This window comes from Anguilla rostrata, chromosome 2, assembly GCF_018555375.3.
Source record: "Anguilla rostrata isolate EN2019 chromosome 2, ASM1855537v3, whole genome shotgun sequence".
NCBI lineage: Eukaryota > Metazoa > Chordata > Actinopteri > Anguilliformes > Anguillidae > Anguilla > Anguilla rostrata.
Window position 1 is genome coordinate 28,104,228 of NC_057934.1, and position 18,633 is coordinate 28,122,860.

Genomic DNA, 18,633 nt, shown 5'->3' on the forward strand with positions numbered 1-18,633 from the left:
CTTATGAGATGGCTCACTGGGTCATCACAACTAATGCTTGTTTCTGATGAAATCGATATCGGTGACTTACTAAAAATGAATTATTATCATAACTGGGTATTTATTTACAGTATTATTGTGAATTAGAAGCGAATGTGTCTTAATATTCCACCTATAATAAGACTTTATATAAAAGGCTGTTGATTCACAGTAGAACAATATTTTGACTTTCTGTTTGCTTTGAGGTGTAGGGACACTACATGAGAGCTATCAGTACAATATGAAGTAAATACAACCAGTAGGTAAAAATTGATAAGGGATTAACTTGGTATTCGCTCTATCAGGGCATGTGTTTTTATTGTACTTTTTGTCTAGGTGGTGACTCAATTCATTGATGAATTTAATATTAAATCTTTTTTCATGACCATCCATTTCATAAAGAGGACATGTAAAAGTTATGAAAAAATGTGATTGGGCTTTGTTCTACCCCTGGTAGGGATATCTCAAAAAATAAGACCCTTTTTTAGGGTTTTTCCTGCACTATTATGCAAAACTACAGGTTGTTACTGAGGGTCATGGACCCACAGAAGTACACCTCTTGTAGGATGATAAAATGAGTGGATCCTTGTTATTTTTCTGTCAGGGTGTTCCTGGGATACATGATGGAACTACAGAATTGGTAAGACTTGTTGAGATTGACTAAAGAATAACCCTTACACTATATGTATTCTATCCAAGAATTACCTAACAAAGTGAGTATTTTCTCGCCTAGTGTCCTAACGCCTGCCCCCTTGGCCTAGCTGGACATCCTGGTCTGCCAGGTATGAAGGTGAGTTGCCTTTCTCAAGCATTATGCTGTTTAGAAAGCAGCAAAAAAATAAAAATAGCTACAAAAAAGGAAGTAAATGTATTTTGTTTGTTTTCTTATTGTGTAATTTACACAAATATTGCATTAATAAAGCCAATAATATAATATTGTGCAGACAGTTTCTGAAATGATCCTTGATCCAAGATCTTTGCCAGTGTTGATTGTATTTTTCATTTAGGGCCACAAAGGTGTGAAAGGTGAATCAGGTGAGCCAGGAAAACAAGGACACAAGGTAAGGGCTATGTATTGTGTATTGTGCTATGTATAAAACAAATATGCAGATGTCATTAAAAAAATGCTGCTATTACCTATAGCTGGAATAATAGACACTGAAGGACAAGAGGAAAGTCCTCATTAAGGACATGGGTATGCTCCCACAAAGTGATTGATTACATTGATACAGCTTTATCAGTGATTTTTCATTGATTCATTGATAGATCATAGACCATTGAAACATGGTCCTAACACATTGCAGTTGAACAAAATTTCAGACCAAAACAAAGTTTTAAAACTTTGGCAAGTATGTATTCAGATTCCACAGATAGTGAAATGAGCTTGGTGTGTGTAACTGCTGGTTAATGAGAAGGCATTGCTTTCAAGAAAATTCACATTTTTAAAATTTCGACCCCTGACAGGCAAAAATTTTGTCTATGTTAGCCCAGAAAAGCCCAGAAAAGAGGCATGGTTTGACACGGCCATTGCTCTTCTTGTAGTAGGCTAGCAGGCTATGAATACAATGCATAGCCTATTCTATTCATTTACAGATTAATCTTGATCACTGGGCTAGGAGTTTGCTAGCCATAAACTGCACAACTGCACCATACTAGTTAGCTAGTAGCCTAATCACATTACAAGAAAAACATCCCAGAATGACATCCAAATAACTGCAGGTCTCTCTAGCCTCAGTTATGGCCAACGCTCTTGGCATCACATTGAGAAAGAGACTGGGCAAAACTGGGATTCATGGGAGAGCGGCAAGGTGGAAACCAATGCTAACCAAGAGAAGCATCAGTGCTAGTCTCACATTTGCACATTTGTTTAAGGGGGAAATGATTTGTTCACATGGGTGATATTGGTGTTTGATAACTTTTTTTCATGAAATGTATGAAATAATATATGAAATTTAAAAAAATGTGTTCTGTGTTTACTCAGGTTCCCTTTGTCTAATAATCTATTTTGTCTAAAGATCTGAAACCATTCAGAATGCCAAATATGCAATAATAGAGTAAATCACGGCACTGTTTCTTTTTCTGATAACTGGTAAAATAATGGCTGTTTATCAGTTCGGCCTATGTCCTGAGTAACATAAGCCATTAAAGGGAACCCCACCAAGACTTGTTGGGCTTAATATGTTATAAATGCCCTCAACTATGGAATCATGTTGTAAAAACCACAAAAAAGATTTAGTCAGTTAGATCGGTTATATAAAAAAAATATCCAAGCCATTAACCAATGGAGATCACCATTATTTTAGATGTGCAATGAATTTTGGGTAGATGACATAAAATGGTTGCACTGGAAGTTAACTCTGTTGTTTTGTCCAGCAGTTGCTGTTATTAATAGTGAAAAATATCAATACAATGCCACAGAATTTGTGTGTGATGTGATACACGGGATATCTGTGAATAGGGTGGATTCAATAGCTAAACAGCTAAACGTCTTATTGTATCAGCACGTATTATCATTCTTTTATGTGATTTAAATTAATGGCGATAATGTACATGTTTCAGTTTCACCAAAAAAGATTTGATCCATATGTGACTTTGAATGGCTGGCGCTAGAAGGAGACATTTTCAATGGCACTCAATGGACAAGAGCAATGGACCGGGAGACCTGTGCAACCATTTGACATCACTACCCAAAGTGCATTGTAACAGTAATAACAATGGTGACCTATGAGTCAAAGGGTTTTATTAAGTTTTAAAATAACTAAAATATTTCATGTGGTTTTTATGACATATTTATATAATTGAAGGCATTTACACCATATCTTAACAGGCAGGGTTTCTTTTAACATTTATCACTTGCTTAATCAACTGAGTATTGCCAGTTAAAAAAATTCTACTGTTTACTCTATGTGACCAGTGGTACGGTGACATTTTTAATATGGTACATGCAGGCACTGTGAAGTTGTTAAGGCAATGTGTGGTTGGTACTTGACTGTTTTTTTAAAGTGTATATAAATCAACTCTTAGGGTGAAGAAGGCGACCAAGGAGACCCTGGAGAGCCTGGTGCGCAAGGCCCACATGTAAAGTATTTTCACTGCCCTCATTGTTCCTAGAATTTAATGTACATTTAATATAATGCTTAAAGGGCAAAAATACACTGTGGAAAGAAATCGTTGTTCATAAATGAAAAAAATTCTCAGGATGGCAGAACTGAACAAGAAACATTTCTTATATAAAATCATATATACAGTGGGCTCCAGAATTGTTGGCACCCTTGATAAATATGCACAAAAAATGCAAAAAAAAAAAAAAAAAAGAGGCTGAACTAAAAAATAATACAGTTATTGACATAAGCTTTATTTTCCAACTTGTGTAAACTAGTGTGCTTGATTAATGAATCATTGGAATCAACCAAAGTCTTAAATTTTTAAAATAAAACAAATATTTCCCCCAAAAAACAGGTTCCACAATTATTGGCACCCCTGGCTTAATACTTTGTGAAAACACCCCTGGCAAAGATGACAGCCATGAGTCTTTTCCTATAATTTGTGATAAGGTTAGAGAACACATTTGGAGGGATTTTTGACCATTGCTCCATGTAGAACTTTTCAGAATCATTGAGATCTTTGGGTTTGCGCTTATGAACCCCCCTTCTTCAGTTCAGACCACAGGTTTTTGATGAAATTTATGTCTGGAGACTGAGATGGCCATTGGAAAACATGGATGTTGATTTCACTTGAGCATTTCTGTTTAGATTTTGATATATGCTTGGAGTCATTGTCCTGCTGGACAATCTACCTATGACCAAGTCCTAGCTTCTTAGCAGAGACAACCAAATTTTCTGCCAGAATTTCCTGGTACTTTGTTCATTGTCCCATTGATCTAAAATAGTGCCCCGGGACCACTGCCAGCAAAACATCTCCAAAATATCAAAATCCACCTCCATATTTGACAGTAGGTATGAGGTGCTTCTCCTGTACGCATTCCTCTTTTGCCGCCAAACATGTTGATGGTGTGTATGGCCAAAACGTTCAATTTTGGTCTCATCTGACAATAGCACTCTCTTCCAGTCATAATTTCAATGAGGTTTGGCAAGCTCCAGATTCTTGGTTTTGTTTATTGTGCTCAGTAAGGGCTGTCTTTGTGCCACCCTTCCAAAGAGTTAGTTGGTATGGAGGTGCCATTTTATGTTTTTTTTAGACTTGTTGACCACAAAAAACAAACCAATCTCTGCAATTCTTAAACAGTGATTTTTGGGTTATTAATGGCCTCTCTCACCATCTTCCTCACCGTCCGTGGGGACACCATGCACTTGCTTCCTCTTCCTGGAAAATTTGCAACCATTCCTCATGTTTTACACCTTTTTATTATTGCCCTTAAAGTGCTAAGTGATATGTTTAACCGTTTATGTCTTTTTTTGTACCCATTACCAGACCTCTGATGGTAAATTACCATCGGTCTCTTCTGAATTGACAGTTATTTGGCTTTTCCCATGCTGATGAATGACAAAGGGTTTTTGTATGCTTGTTACCTCATTTTTATTCTCTAGTGAAACTGGAAGCGATGGAATGACACAATATAGTTCCTTTAGACTGAGATTAACTAAATTAAGTACAATTGTATTGCCAATTTAATTTTGTTTGATTTTATTTACAATAATTGTTAGGCGTGCCAATAATTATGGCATCTATGGTTTTCAGAAAAAATTAGATTACTTAATAAAAAAACATTGAAGCATGAGAATAAATGTATTGAAATAAAAGTATATAGTTTTCCCATATGTTTGAAAATAACATATAGATTATTATCTGTGTCATTTATTTTATGCAGCCTATTTTCTTCATTTTTATTAAAGGTGCCAATAGTTCTGGAGCCCACTGCATATATGAAAGTTTTCTTGTTGAGTTATGCCATCCTGAGATAGAATCTATATATACACATATAAACAGCAAACCACTCAATAAATATATAATTTTCTCCAATGTATCTGTATTTATCTGATACAAAGTAATTATGCATCCTAGTGAAATCGATGACTACTGTCTGCTTGGACTTATTCTCAAGTAAAATCTGGTAAATGTTATATATCTTTCTGTGGTTTGATTTCAGGGTCTTCAGGGAATCAGGGGAATTACTGGAATGATGGGCCCAAAAGGTGAACAGGTAAGCATCCTGAGGCTCAATGTCCTAATGATGTTTTAGGTTTAATGACTGTGACACTAAATCTAAATATAGCTCATGACATATCAAAGACATGCATTCCTTTGTTAAAATATTCCTAAAAGTATAACTATAAATAATGTATTTTCAGTGTACAGTTACAGTTTTCTTTATATTCCACTCCTTTGATACTCATTGACAAGCATTTAACTAGCCACTTATATAAATAATGTCCTAAAACTGAAATACTAGCTCTGCTTGGTATACATTTTTAAAATTATTTTGCATGCAACCTACATTATAAAATAAAGGGTTTTGTGTCCTGAGTGGCAAATTCAGCTGAGGTACTTTTTCTTTGGGTAGTGTCGCACCTGTGTACCGGATACACAGTTCATCTGTGAAATAAGGAATAGCTGACTATGTGCATTTTAGAAAATAAACATGCTATAGCATGATGTATGTGTCCCTTTAATTTCACCAAGAAAAAAATATGGATAAAGAACTGACAAAAAATGACCTGCTGGGGCTGCCAGGTGGCTCATTTGATTAAGAATCTGGACCATGCCATGTGGCCAGTAGCTTCATAGGACGATGCACAATTGATGATTACATTGCCCAGGGTGTGGCAGGGCTCAGTCGGTTAGGGATCCATGTTCACCATTATCTAGCGACACCTGCTGGTTGATCAGGTACCCATGGACTACATATAAGCCACATATAAAATGTCTTCCACCAACTCCACTGTGTGCAAGCTTATGTGCAAGTAGTCTGTGGTGTGAAAAGAAGAGTCTGGCAACATCATGTGTCTGAGGAGAACTGTGGATGTCTACAATCTCCCAAATCAGCAGTGAGATTCACAACATGAAAATGGCTGCAGTTGCAGATTATTGGCTATTACAGATTGGGGTGGGAATTGGAGATGTTCCGCCACTTCTTTAAAAAGAAAAATATTCCTGCTTTTAGTTCAATTATGACAAAATATTTAACTGATAACAGCAGAAGAGAGTGGTCCAGGGGATCTACGTGGTTTGTAATCGTAGATTGGTCTGGGATCAGCTCTACACAAGCTGAACTACAGTTGCCACGATTAATAATTGTGATAAGAATGAATACTTATTACTTTGATAGAATAAGAATGTGTTCACATGAAAACTCAGATGTTTTTAGTATTAAAATCAATTAAAAACCAATGCAATTAATTTTAAAAAGGTGAGAGTTGGGTCACTCATCACATTGTAAACCGTTTGCATTGCACATGGAATAATACAGTAATCATAATATTGTGGACTGTCCCAACCTCATGTGCATGCCAGCTGTGTGATTTCACCTTCAGGACAGCCATTCAGAGGGCACATGCCAAATAAGATAAATGTAAATGAGAAAGCGGTCATACACATTATTTGTTACTGCACACAATCACATCATAACAATGCTACAACAAAAGGCAATTATGAGGTCCAATCACTCATAGACACGATGAAGCTGATGAATATACTGTGCTTATAAGGTGTCTGTTTAATGTAAATCTGTTCCGAAGTTATTATGTTGATGTTGGATGTCAACCATTAGCATACGGCAAGGTTTGCAATCAGAGGGCTCTGTTTACCGGAATCAATGGCACACGATGCATGGGCACACTGGACGTTGCTACTGAATTTTCTATATTGTTGTGACCAGAGGCAAGGAGCACACAGCTCACAGCGCACGACTGGTGGAAAATGGGCTGCATTAGGCTGAATATATTATCAGTGGGTGTTCCAGGAGGCTTCAATTATAGCCAAACAAATGGCTTCAGGGCTGTCACTTTTTTTTTAGTTATAAATAAGAGAAATTAGTTTGAATTTAGTTTGTTCGATTTTTTACCATCAAAAATTTCTAGAAAACATTGCCTAAGTGTATAATTATTATTTACATAAAACCTGTAGCTAAATAGCTTCCAAATCAGATTAGTTGTTTCGTTTTTATTATATTTTTATGTTGGAGATCCTTTCTGCATTAACCGAAAGAGAATGGAAACATCAACAGCAAACGGACTCATTAGACACTGAAATTTGGTTATACAGTGCATATGAAGTATTTTAATTTACTCAGATGAATAACATTTTATATTTCACAAATAAAAATGAACAAACTCAGGTATGATTAGATAGATCTTTTCAGATTAAAAAGGCAAGGTTCAAAGCTTCTGACAATCAAACAATGAGGTATCCAGATTAAAAGGTGAAGTACACTGTCAATGATGTATTCAGAGCAATCCCTACTTCTGTGCACTGTCAGTGCCATGATAGCTTGCAATGTTTGATTGCTGTTTTGTCTGAATGTAAAAGTGCTACGATTAGAGTGATAATAATGTACTAGGTAGCATATCGCCATTTAGTGGTATCTACCTAGAAGCTTGAGAGATAAGCCAGGGGCTGTCCCAGTTCTCCACACTTGGCTGAATGTAAGTCGCTCTCAGCCCAGTTAGCATGTTGCTAGTATTCCATTCCAGCAAAGCTTGCTACCTGTGCCTGCGAATCTCATGCTGACTGGCGACCACTGCCATCTAGTCCCACAATTTCCTAAAACACAACGATTTTACAATAACTGTGATTGTAGCCATGTCATATTAACCCTATAGTATGCCAAATGCCAGCATTCATACAGCTGGATATATAATGTCATATATAATATCAGTCAGCAGCCTACAGTATATGCTCAGATATTGAAACATTTGAATAGTTCAACAACTATGGATATATTCTTTGCCAAAGAGCAAACAGCACAAATAGGGAAAATTTTGGATTTTGTTGGGCCAATGATGGTTAGTATCCAATGATGGTGCGTTCTAGCTGGCTCTTTAGGTTTTTGCTGAACAAACATTGGTTCATTGATAAAAATGTCTTTCATTAGGGTAAACAACAGGGTCATGTTTACTGCATCATTACTCTTTCTCTGGCAGGGGCCTCGAGGCAACATTGGAAACCTAGGTACTCAAGGTGTTGAAGGTGCACTCGTAAGTGTCTATAATCCTATTTGTAGCTGTTTTTAACTAAATTTTTACAAATATACTGAAAACCTTGCTTAATTTTGACATGTCCGTATGACTGTTACCATAATTTATTATCAATGAAAATTACATTCCACAATTATGGATTCTATAAAAAAACATTTCTGCAATGTAATTACAACTTATTCTTCATTGAAAACACTAGCATTTGTGAGCTAGCTAACTTATTCCTGATATGAAAATAGATAACTCATTCCCTGTGCTTTGTGTTTCTTCATAGCTTCTTTAAAACTATGGAATTTATATGTTTGTACAGTACTTGTTCCTGTTCCCCAATTAGCTAACAGGTGTCCAAATTTTTTGTGGGTTACATAACCTGATAGTCAATTGTTTAATCATAGCTATACCTATGTACTGGGCTTATCTTGGCATTATGCTACATGCTAATAATTTCACAAACAGACTACATTCTTTATTATAGAGAATTGACATGAAAACTGATTTTACAATTTGTGCAGACCTCACCTGAGCACAGACTTATGTGGATGTATTAAAGAAATACAATACTTTAGCCTTCCTAGATCCATACATGATTTCCTTGTTGCATGTGCCAGTATGTAGCTGTGGCATAATGCAAACAAACATTTAGCGACATTTGACAATTATTTTGATGTTTTCAATTAAAAACTTCAAATTTGCTGTTTCTAAAAAAATGTATTTTAGGGGGATCAAGGCCAAAGAGGAGTGGTGGGTGAGACTGGTCCAAAGGGGAACCAAGTAAGTATTTTAACAATGAAAATAATGTAGGAACAGCATAGGTTCTGAACATTGACATCCAATAACCACACAACAAAAGCTGAGGCAGTAGTTTGAATTTTGTTGACAAGATATCACATGGCTGTGACAATTGTGGGTAAATCACTTCGTTAATTGAAAAAGAAATATAGCCAAAAAATGGCCAGTGTTTAAAAAAAAGCTTTGGTATCTGTAAGCTCAACTATTTCAAGCTTAAGCAGTGAAATTTTGGTATGTTCTTTGCCCTTAGTTCAGCAAATGGAGAGTGTCAATTGCTTTTCATGTGCCATTTTACAGGGACCTCAAGGGCCAAGAGGACTCACAGGTCTCCCTGGACCGAAGGGAGAGGGTGTAAGCAATGCAAACATTTTGTGAAGCCCAATTCATGTTTTCGGCATCATTCAATAGTTGGATATGTTGTTTCAAAAGCCATGACTCAAAGGTCATCCCAAAGCCTTAGTAGTTCTGGAAGATTCTGGAAGGTTTTTCACATGACTGGTCTGAAACAGGATCCAAAACAGGATGGGGAATCATGGTTTCCTGGGCCACAGTGGGGCTTTCAGAACCAGTGCTTGGGCCCTCAACTGGACACCAATACAAGTAAAATTATCTGTAGTGAGTTCAAGTGCATGTATGCCACTACACAGCTTCTCTCTTTCTAGGGGCTACCAGGAGTGGATGGCCGCGAAGGAATTCCTGGAATGCCAGGGTCTAAGGTACAATCTTTATGAAATTTGGCTTACAGTGGTAATCCTGTCCAGGAAGTGTATAAAATATGAACTGTTACATTCCCTCCAAGTAAATGTATTGAAACTCTACAACAGGGCATTACTGGGAAACCAGGAGCTCCAGGGGAGATGGGGGTTCAGGGACTTCCTGTAAGTATACACTTTCATTTGAGGGAAGAATGGACTTTTGTACCATTCTTTATGTGGTAATATGTTAATTCACAGTTTATTTAAAATGAAAGCTGGAAAACATTTACTTAGCCTATGTTATAGCATGAACTGTCACCTCACAAGTCTGATTAATTTGAGTTTACCCCAGAACTACCAAGATGCCATTCTGTTTCATTTTTATCACAAAGTAGTCATTGTGTAAGCTTATCCAGTAAGTCCAGGCTTGACTACACTGGGAAATAAATTTTCAAGTTGGAATCATATTGAAAGTCTGTAAGGGGCCACTTATTTAGCCAATGAAACTTTTATAGCAATAACATATTACGAGTTTTTAACCAAGTCTACATATAAATTAATCTGAAAGTGCTGCTGGTCTAGAAGCGAGTCTAGTGTGTCTGCTTGGAATTAAGAGTGTAAACGCATTTGAAAATGGTCAAAATTATGCCCCTTAGTTTTTAAAAATCTTTTACATTTTTATCTTTAGACGATCTATACCATGACATTACTAGATGTTCTCAATTTGACATCAGGTTGAGCTGAAAAAAAAACCATTACATGAATTCTGAATACCAACAATACCTTGTAGGATTATACCTACTTAGAATCGAAAGCTATTATCTTTTCTGCTCATTTTTAGTATAGCATTGATGTTTTCCTAGTTGCGAGCCATTTTCTGTATATTGCTAAACAAGTCATGGCTTGCCTTACGATCTCCCAAATGAAGACTTGATGCCTCAAAGGGTAAGGAGTTTTAAAAAATATAAAATATGACTACAAAGTGCTTTCCTTGGGTTAAAACCTGAAGGAGGATTTACTTAGTAGAAAAACAATTGAAAGGGCTCATATTGAAAAATCATTCGTTTTTTTGTCGTGTCATTTCTTATCCTGTCAATCAGTGCATAGTATATTAGCTGCTACCATGTCTCATTGGCGGTTTTACTGAATCGGTCTGTTGAGGATTACTTCTTCCTTCAGTTTTAATCAGGGCACCGTTTTATCAAGGATTTGCTCTGACATAATGTCATAATATGAATATGCACAGAATATTTATTTATATGCCAACAGGCAAAAGCACCTCTTACTCATTAGAAATTCAGCAGTGTCATGACTATTTTAATAATGCAGCTGGTGATTACTGATAGATAATTTAGAATAAAATCAATTAACAGATTGCATGAAATTTGTCTCCATTAGGGTTTACCAGGTGCACCTGGCCCAAAAGGTGTCAGTGGTGAGAAGGTATGTCATTTCTAACATTTTATAAATATATACATACTGCAATGACATGACTGCTGAATGAATTTTCAATGGATAATCCTACTTCATTCTGGAAACAATATAATCATTGATCCATTATATAAGACAGGCTGAGGCACAGAGCATGCCCTTCCACTCACACATAAAACACATTATGCATTAAATTATTATGGACATATGCCACATCTGTGCATGATGACTGTTGTGAATACAGCCTTATGTATGTTGTCCAGTGAATTCAAAATTTACAGCATTGACTGTGTCTACCAAAGGGCAACACTGGTGACCCTGGCCTTGCTGGACGGATGGGATCCTCTGGTAAAACAGTAAGTTGAAGTAAAACTGTTAATTTTCATTTAAAAAGTTTCCACTTGTATGTGTTGTTGGGGCTGTTATGTACTAAAACACTCATCGTTTCCTTTTCAGGGAGAGCGAGGGGAACAAGGAGAAGTAGGACCTGTTGGACAAAGAGGTGGGCCAGTGAGTATTTACCTGGGTATACAGTGAACAGTGTTCAAATAAAGCAATATGGCTCAAGAATCCTTGGTATATCATGAATATGTAAAGGGGAATGGGTAGTGTTCGGAGGTTCAAAAGCACACTGACAAGGGTACCACCAAGCTACTACAAGTAGCCCCTAAATCCCGAAGGACTAAACAGAAGGAAGGAAAAAAAAAGACAAGGAAATAATAGTAGAGAAGCCAATCTCCTACAAACGCTAAACCGAGAACCCAAACACTGGTACTTAAATAATAAAGGTCCCGGAAGTTCCCTTAGACTTAGGGTTAAATGAGAATACAGCTGAGTGACAAGCACTCTGTCACACCACAGGTTAAATAGGCGGTGGGAAGGTGAGCCCAATCGGGACTCAGGGTGCTTCCCTGGTGGCCACACCCAGCCACTGCACCCTGAAACCATGACAGAATATTAGGATGCTAGGTGGTGCTGTTAGGTACAGCGTAAAGCGGAGTACCAGCAAACCGACTAACCATGTCAATATTTATGATATACCATGGGTTAATGTGCCATATCGCTTTTTTGAAATGGTATACTATATATGTTAAAATAATTCACCAAAGATGGACAACTCAACGACTTTAAAAGTAATTTTTGTAAGTAATGTAATGTTTTGTGCACTGTGTATTTCTGCTGAATTCCGTTACTAAGCAGCAATAATTTCTTTTTTGGACCTACTTTCACTGGCTACATACAAACTAACATTACCTCTTCAGCTAGAAGACAACACATTTGCACTGCAAAAACTAAAACAAATTAACTAGCTAGCTACATAGTAAATGCATTGATCGGCTGGTGTATTTACTTGCTTAGCTCCATCACGAAAAGAGCATACTTTTTGCCTTTAAGAGAACATTGTCAGAAACAGAGCATGCCCAAATTGCATTACTAAAATAATAAAAACCTGGGTTATCATGCTTTTTTATTTCTTTTAAATCAGTTTTTATTTCTTTTAAATCAGTTTTGGTACATGTTGTAGTCTACATTGTGAGGTTAGTCTTTGATGGAGCATGTGTTGTCAATGACAACATTACCATAACTGCAGAAGGGGCATGAAAACATTTGATTGCAGCAACTGACTGTAGGCTGTATTAAGCCTGACGGTTACCATTCCAAATGAAAAATCATGGAAATTACTAAAAACAGGGAAAGTCACAACAAAAATCACTTCAGTGACAAACGCCCAGCCATAGAAATAATTACTCTTCTGGAAGAAAAGACTCCCACACAACATTCCCGTTCCATTCCAGTGTTCTGTAGATTTGTCTTACCTTGTCAAAATGTCCTATCGGTAGTGCAAATTTATAGTCACATCTATTGGTCTTTGCTACCATATTGGAAAATACTATCGCAAGTAAACTGTTATTTTAGTTGCCAAAAAGTCGGTAGGCCTTACCTGTACCTTACCTGTACCTTATAAAAAAGGCTTCTAAGCCAAAGATAGCCAATTCCTTTCCTCTGATCACAACTCTCTTAACTGCAAGACTATCATTGATGTTTTAAAGAAAAAAAAAATTACTTGTGACACATTGCCCCTGAAACAATCAGAAATATAAATTCAAACAAATTGCCCCCTCAAGTGCCAAAAACAAGATTGTGTTCACCTATTTCCTGAAACAGGTCCTCCATGGCCAATACAGTTGCTTATATTACATGCCGTCATCGCCTAACTTCTGCATGCAATGGTAGAATTAAAACAAGTGCATGATGCATCATGAACTAACCTTACAGTACTTATTTGTGGTATGGCAGCATAGGCACACCTATATGGTATGTGTATGAACCTATATGGTATGTGTATGAACATTGGCAATTAAATGATGTAATTGTGATGTGTGGGTGCACATTACCCATTGGGTAGGATAAAATGTCAGAACACCAGCAATAATCAAGCTTCTTGCAGCATTTCACTATCTCGCACCCAGATCATTTCGATGGACAATTGCTGCCACAGCTGAAATGTCACTGTCTGCATTTTGTTGTGCGCTGTGCGTAGAGCTGGATACACTCTTATGGTGCACCAGCAGATAGATACATCAATTCCCCCACATCCAGTGAAGATATTCAATGGAATAAACAGGAGGTTTTTTTTAAAACTGTGCTGGTTAAGCTCTACTTTATACACAAAATGTGATTAGTAGGCAGTCCCTGATTGTGTAATTAGCTGTAGCAATAGTAAATAAGATAATTTCACACAGACAGGGAAAGCACTAAAATACCCTTGTCAGGTCACAATTTACACTGCAAGTTATGTACATGTACATGTTCCCTTATATAATTAAATTTTTCTAAATTATTCCAAGGTCAGTTAAACAATAACTCTTTTTGTGAGTATCCAAAAACCTCTTCAGAAATAAGCCAACTGTGTGACAGGTCTCTCAATTCTCCAGGACAAATTTCAAACTAAATTTCCTTAAAAATAAAAAGAGAGGTGCACACTCCTTATGCTCCACTATATCATTTATTTACCAAATATTTACCAGCGTTTCAGCACATACAGTAGTGCCTTCGTCAGGGTCTGTTGTGTGAAATTCTGAGAAAAGTCTTTTTAAACCATAGTTAAGCTAAATTTACTTTAATTCAGTTTTACCCTTTTCTTGCATTTATATTTATTTATTTATTTTTATTTATTTTTTTGCCATTTTTGCTGTACTTAATCTTTGCTTTAAAATAAGCCACAAATGCATTTCCTCTAAATAATCATCTACACAGGTAATTTTGTATTTGAATAATGTTTGAGAAAAGCCAAATGGTCTGTCTTATCATCCTAAATTGTGAGAAACTGTATTTATTATGTAATGTGCATTTAAATACATACTGTATATGTTTCTCTCTGAAGGGTAACATCAGTTAAAAATAAAAATTCACTCAGTAAATTAGTCTTACAAGGTTACAAGTGTTCAGAAAAATGTTCAATTACAGCATTCTCTGTTATTAGTAATAACTACAAGTGAAAAAATCTTCAGATGTATACCCTAATTATTATATTGCATTATATTATTACTGAAAAAGCAAAAACTGAAAATGAACGTTTTTTAAATGGCTTTAGTACATTTAGTAAAATCTTCCATCTTCCATCATTTTATTAAAATAAAATAATTAGTGCAAGTTGTTATAACAATAACTATACTATATTATAATTGATACTATTCTGTAACTGTAACTATACTGCCAACCTTTGTTGAGTGATCGAAAGTTGCTTATGGCTGAACTACCATTTATTGTTTTTTGTTAATGTTTCTTTCTTCCAGGGTGAAAGAGGAGAGCAGGGTCCCAGTGGTCCTCCTGGAAAACCAGGCCCCAGAGTATGTGTTCAAACATCTTTTATCAAGGGTTCAATACAGTAAAAATGGGATAACTATAATTTCTATGCACTACCTCACTCCCTAGTATACCTCATTGAAGTGGTATACTGCCATCCTACAATTTGTAAAATGCATTATCCACCTTAAGGCTAAGGTGGTTTTTATTTTAGACTTAGTGTGTAGAATATATTTTGGCAAGGGATGATGCAGCATTCCTCAATTTTGCATTGCTACAGTTTACATTGGTTTAATTAGCTGCTTAACTGGCTGCAGGTGTGTGCTACTGGAGGTGATTGGATGCAGATGTGTGCGAACACAGTTTATTTTCTGGTGGTTGGCTTATCTGAAGAAAAGCATGTTTTCAACATACAAAAATGGCAAGTTACTCACACTTATAAAGCAATCTCTGTAAGTCATTAATTCAAAGCATGAATAATTCTACAGCCTGTCCATTAAAAATATGGATAATCACAATGTATTGGTCTGTACATTTTGTTATTGTGCATCGATATTGTTATTGGTTTGATGTAGTCTACTACACGTCATGCAAACAGCGTGGTGATGTATTTATGTGATGTGTGAGTACTGGAACATTTGTGATGATGAAAAACCGCGAAATCCCTTAAGTTTGGGGCTTTATTGTGTGGATGTGTGAAGTTGTTCATGATTCTGTCTGTTTACATGAGGTTTGAAGGTACAGAAATGAATGTTTTTAAGGGGTGAGAGTCTGTGGTCATTCTGGTTATATCCATGGGAAAACCTGAAAAGTGCCAAACTCTCTGTGCTGTATAGGTATGGGGCATTCTGCCTTGGCGGGATGATATACCTGTCACCCCAATGTATGAGTGTGGCTTGTTTGAAAAGTGCAGAAATAAGACAATGCCCTGTCTTGGATTTTGGTTTAAATAATTCACGCTTTTGTTTACCTTTATGTGCTCATTTCATTTGGATTCTCATTTTGTCATAGAATCCCTTTGCAGGGTGTAAGGGGTCTGGAATGGCCTTATTCACCCATTTCTGTTCATAGGTTCACAGCAGTACCTCAGAAATACAAATAATTTTGAAATGGAGGTGATTCAGAATTTTTCATCCTTCCATCTATACCTGTTTATCCTGGTCAGGGTTGCGTCGGGTGCAGGAGCCTATCCCAGCATGCATTTGGCAAGAGGCAGGATTACACCCTGGACAGGTAGCCAGTCTATTGCAGGGCACACGCACCATTCACTCACACACTCATACCTATGGGCAATCACTATCCACCCGGTGGTGGTTTTTACTGATTATAATCTTCTGGTGTTTCTTCATTGCACGTGCAGTACCAGTCAGGGATTTTATTTTCACAGGAATATACTCTGGAGGTCTAACTTCATTGTTGTTGATATCTTATTTTGGAATTAAATGGGTTGATTGCTGCATTCCTACAGTTTCTAGCAATTCAGCCTCATTTGAAGATTGGTTTCTGTACTAACATGCGGTTGGCTTTGTATTAAGTTTATGATCTTGATTGCAGCGTGCAATTGGATTTCTGTATCTCCAGCAAGTCTTCTGCTAAGTTAAGAGTTTATGTCCCGTGTAGGGACAACGAAAGTGGAGAATGGAGAAGTTTTAATATTTGACATGGTCAAATTTAAAAAAATCCTGAAGCATGTATGATTGTGATGTTTACAACAAAGAGCCTACAGTATATAAAAAATATTATTCATCACAACCCCCTTAAAAGATTTTTAAAATGCTTGCTAAACCTTCTATGTGAAATCAGACAAGGTGTAATATTTCTGTAGTGTTATTGGAAAGTTGTCACTTAGCTAGAACATAACTTCAACCTTAACTTCAAGCATAGAATTGTTTCTGAACTGGTGAAACAGAAGTTAAGGCTTGCTTCTGTACAATCCATGATCAGGAGTAGAGCAAATATCCAGACGGGAAAACAACTTCTTCGGTAGTTTCCATCTTCATTTTATTGTCCTTTAATCAGCCGTTGAAAGTCAATGACAATAACAAAATCAAAAATGTATCACAAAATCAAATGGCATTTTACTCTGGCTAGTTTTTTGGGTATTCATACACATGCCCTGCAGGAAGAGAGGGAGGCTTTCAGGTGGCTTGTCTGCAGAAATATTGGAATCCACCAGGGGAAATGGCATGAATGGGCTCTTGTTAACCTGGTCAAGACTTATTTATCCAGTAAGGCAAGCTGGAGCCCCCAGACTGAAAGAGACATCTGTTCCCCCCAAAATATGTCAAATTACAAGCAGAAATCACAGTGAAAAGAGTCTTATAGAGACTCCTAATACTTTTGCAGCTGAGCTGGTAAATGTTCTGCAGATGTCGCCAACTCAGAGGGCGAGGCTGCAGTCCCACATGCCACAGTCAATGCAGTGTGTTCACTTGGTATCTATATAATTTTTTATATCTTTTTTCCAGGGGGCTAAAGGGGACCTTGGGCTGCCTGGGCATCCTGGCCCACCAGGACTGCCAGGAATGAAGGGAGACAGGGTAAGATGGTGGGCCCTTGAACATTTAATGAATATTGTTTAAATATTCAAGAATATAGCAAGTTTGTGATGGAAAGACAGGGTTTCCGCCCGCCAGGTCGCAAATTGGGATTGTTCAGCTTTGGCACAACCAAACATTAGTGAAATTTAGTGCAGAGCAAAAAATTTACAATTTATGCTATAAAACAGAAATAAAAACATCCCCTGCATTATCAGTCAATCTAATGGCATGCAATGTACAAATGATATACAAATGCAATGTATTTAACTAATTCTACTCATATAATTCTTATTTTTGAAGTGATTTGTCATAGGTGCATCACATTATTGTTTTGAATTTGAGATTGTGGCGAACATGCTGTCCTCCTCACTCTCTCTCTCTCTCCTCTTTCCCTCTCCCACTCCCTTTCTCGAACATTACAGCAATTAATTGTTTTGTTAACTTTATTTAGAAATTTTTAGTGCTTTTTCAAACCAGTAAGAATTACAAATTGTCTTGTTTTACATGCTAGTCACTATTCTTTACGTGCAATTGTTGTAGTTAGTCAATTTACACCATTAAGTTTTATATTATATGCTAGTCATATACTACAATGATTTTTTTTAAAAATGCTAGCTAGTCAATTTAACTCTTAATTTAACTTTTAAAAAATATGAACAGATCTCATTTTAAAAAACATACTAGTCATGATTCTCTAGTATATTTTGTAAAACGTTTGGAAAATAAAATTACTCTCACTTTCAAAGTAATTTTTTTTCATATTTTACTAAGCTCTAATATGTTTTACATACTAGTCAATAGTGTATTTGTATTATTTGGAATAGTGAAAACTGTGAAAAGTCACTGTGAAATAAAACTGCATGCTTTCATTTTTAAAACAAAGATATTTGCAATGGGCAAGGAGCTGGTCTTATAACCTGAAGGTCGTAGGTTCGATTGCCGTTGTACCCTTGAGCAAGGTACTTAACCTGCATTGCTTCAGTATATATCCAGCTGTATAAATGGATGCAACGTAAATGCTATGTAAAAAAGTTCTGTAAGTCACTCTGGATAAGAGTGTCTGCTAAATGCTTGTAATGTAATGTAATGTAATGTAATGTAATATATATATATTAGGTATATTCAGGTATACTGTGTATACCTGAAATTCAGGGAAAGGTTTCCAGGTAAGCCACCTGTAAATATGATGCAAATGCCAGA

The 18,633-nt window shown here is 36.5% G+C and overlaps 1 protein-coding gene across 1 annotated transcript in view; it reads left to right on the forward strand.

Moving 5' to 3' along the window:
• Nucleotides 1–18,633, forward strand: part of col9a1a (collagen, type IX, alpha 1a) — a 70,501-nt gene that overhangs the window by 27,850 nt on the left and 24,018 nt on the right. Inside the window, exons 10-24 of the mRNA XM_064324467.1 lie at nt 623–658; nt 752–808; nt 1,026–1,079; nt 3,043–3,096; nt 5,126–5,179; nt 8,118–8,171; nt 8,889–8,942; nt 9,258–9,311; nt 9,623–9,676; nt 9,785–9,838; nt 11,054–11,098; nt 11,389–11,442; nt 11,543–11,596; nt 14,884–14,937; nt 17,362–17,433. Of these exons, the coding sequence (XP_064180537.1) occupies nt 623–658; nt 752–808; nt 1,026–1,079; nt 3,043–3,096; nt 5,126–5,179; nt 8,118–8,171; nt 8,889–8,942; nt 9,258–9,311; nt 9,623–9,676; nt 9,785–9,838; nt 11,054–11,098; nt 11,389–11,442; nt 11,543–11,596; nt 14,884–14,937; nt 17,362–17,433 (804 nt within the window). The remainder of the gene's footprint in view (nt 1–622; nt 659–751; nt 809–1,025; nt 1,080–3,042; nt 3,097–5,125; nt 5,180–8,117; nt 8,172–8,888; nt 8,943–9,257; nt 9,312–9,622; nt 9,677–9,784; nt 9,839–11,053; nt 11,099–11,388; nt 11,443–11,542; nt 11,597–14,883; nt 14,938–17,361; nt 17,434–18,633) is intronic.